The 1,263-nt window shown below is 38.5% G+C and overlaps 1 protein-coding gene across 1 annotated transcript in view; it reads right to left on the minus strand.

The window, feature by feature from the left end:
* Positions 1 to 1,263, minus strand: part of LOC106535973 (laminin subunit beta-1) — a gene marked incomplete in the record, with an annotated part of 23,630 nt that overhangs the window by 19,883 nt on the left and 2,484 nt on the right. The window contains 1 exon segment of the mRNA XM_014033127.1: positions 767 to 899. Within this exon segment, the coding sequence (XP_013888581.1) occupies positions 767 to 899 (133 nt within the window).

Raw genomic sequence — 1,263 nt, forward strand, 5'->3', positions numbered from 1 at the left:
TACCTACCTACCTACCTACCTACCTACCTACCTACCTACCTACCTACCTACCTACCTACCTACCTACCTACTTACCCATCCGCTAAATATCTTACTAATAATGAGCTACCTAGTCAGTAAGCTTACTACTGTCAGTATTGAGCTAATGTTTATTAAACTACTTAGCATGTTAGCTTGCTGTGCATGTCTTAAATTATTCTTTAACTCAGTTGTAAAACTTACCTCTTAATAACCTAAAGTCTCATGAAGTTTAAAACTGTTGGGTCTAATTGGTGTTTTTCCTGTTGGGAATGTGAACAATTAAGTGCTAATTGATAAATATGTTAAATTAAACAATAATGAATTAGTGCAGTGGTTGTGTAAGTATCTGTCTTGAAGAAATCCAAGCTAACTTATAAAATTAAACATTAAACAATAGAAACAGGCTTGCATGGGTAAAATTCCCATTTTGATCTTGGGTTCAAGCTGAATTTCCTGTCTTTGAGACAATAATACCCTTAAACACTTGTCATTGTCCCAGCAGATCTCTTAAAGCCCAGCTGTGTCTTTATGGACTTCCTTTCTTACTCTTTAAAGTCACTTGTGTGCTGTGGTGATGATATATCTGTTTTRCTACAAGCACACCTTTTCCCCTCAGCACACCTGTAGGCTCCACCACCTCAGCCCCACTCTGTGTGTGAGGGTCTCTGTGATCTCCAGGCTAGTCATTATGGAGCTGGATTCCCACGAGTAGAACTCAGTGGTCTCTCTGTTTTCTGTCTCTCACCGTTCTCCGACTGCCACCAGGTCTTTAAGCGGTTGGGGGCGAAGGTGGTGACCACGTTCTCGATGGTGTGGCTGCTGGGGTTGGTGTCCTCATCGTACATTTCTCTGGAGTCGCACATGAAACATTTTGTGTCCTGAAAGATCGGAAATAGTGAAGGRTTACTTTGTTATAAAGTCTGGCTGATGCTGTTTTTAATTTTAGAAAGAGTTGAGAAACTTCCAACAAACACAAGCAAAACTAGAGAGTTTGTATTTCCTGCAAAAATGTAGTGTGAATTCTATTTGTTTAGAGGTTTAACTGTTAATGCGAGTTAAACAGCTGACTTTTGCTGAAAGTAGGACAACAAAAGAGAAAAATTTGTAGAAAAAGGCAAAAATGTGTCAAATAACCTGCAGAGCGTAGCAAAAGTTAAAAGAATAAAAAAGGTAGCTTAAAAAGCAGAAAAAGTTTAAACTACCAGAAAGAAGTTGCAAGAAGCAAGACAGAATATGAATATA

Source organism: Austrofundulus limnaeus, unplaced genomic scaffold (assembly GCF_001266775.1).
Source record: "Austrofundulus limnaeus strain Quisiro unplaced genomic scaffold, Austrofundulus_limnaeus-1.0 Scaffold1639, whole genome shotgun sequence".
NCBI lineage: Eukaryota > Metazoa > Chordata > Actinopteri > Cyprinodontiformes > Rivulidae > Austrofundulus > Austrofundulus limnaeus.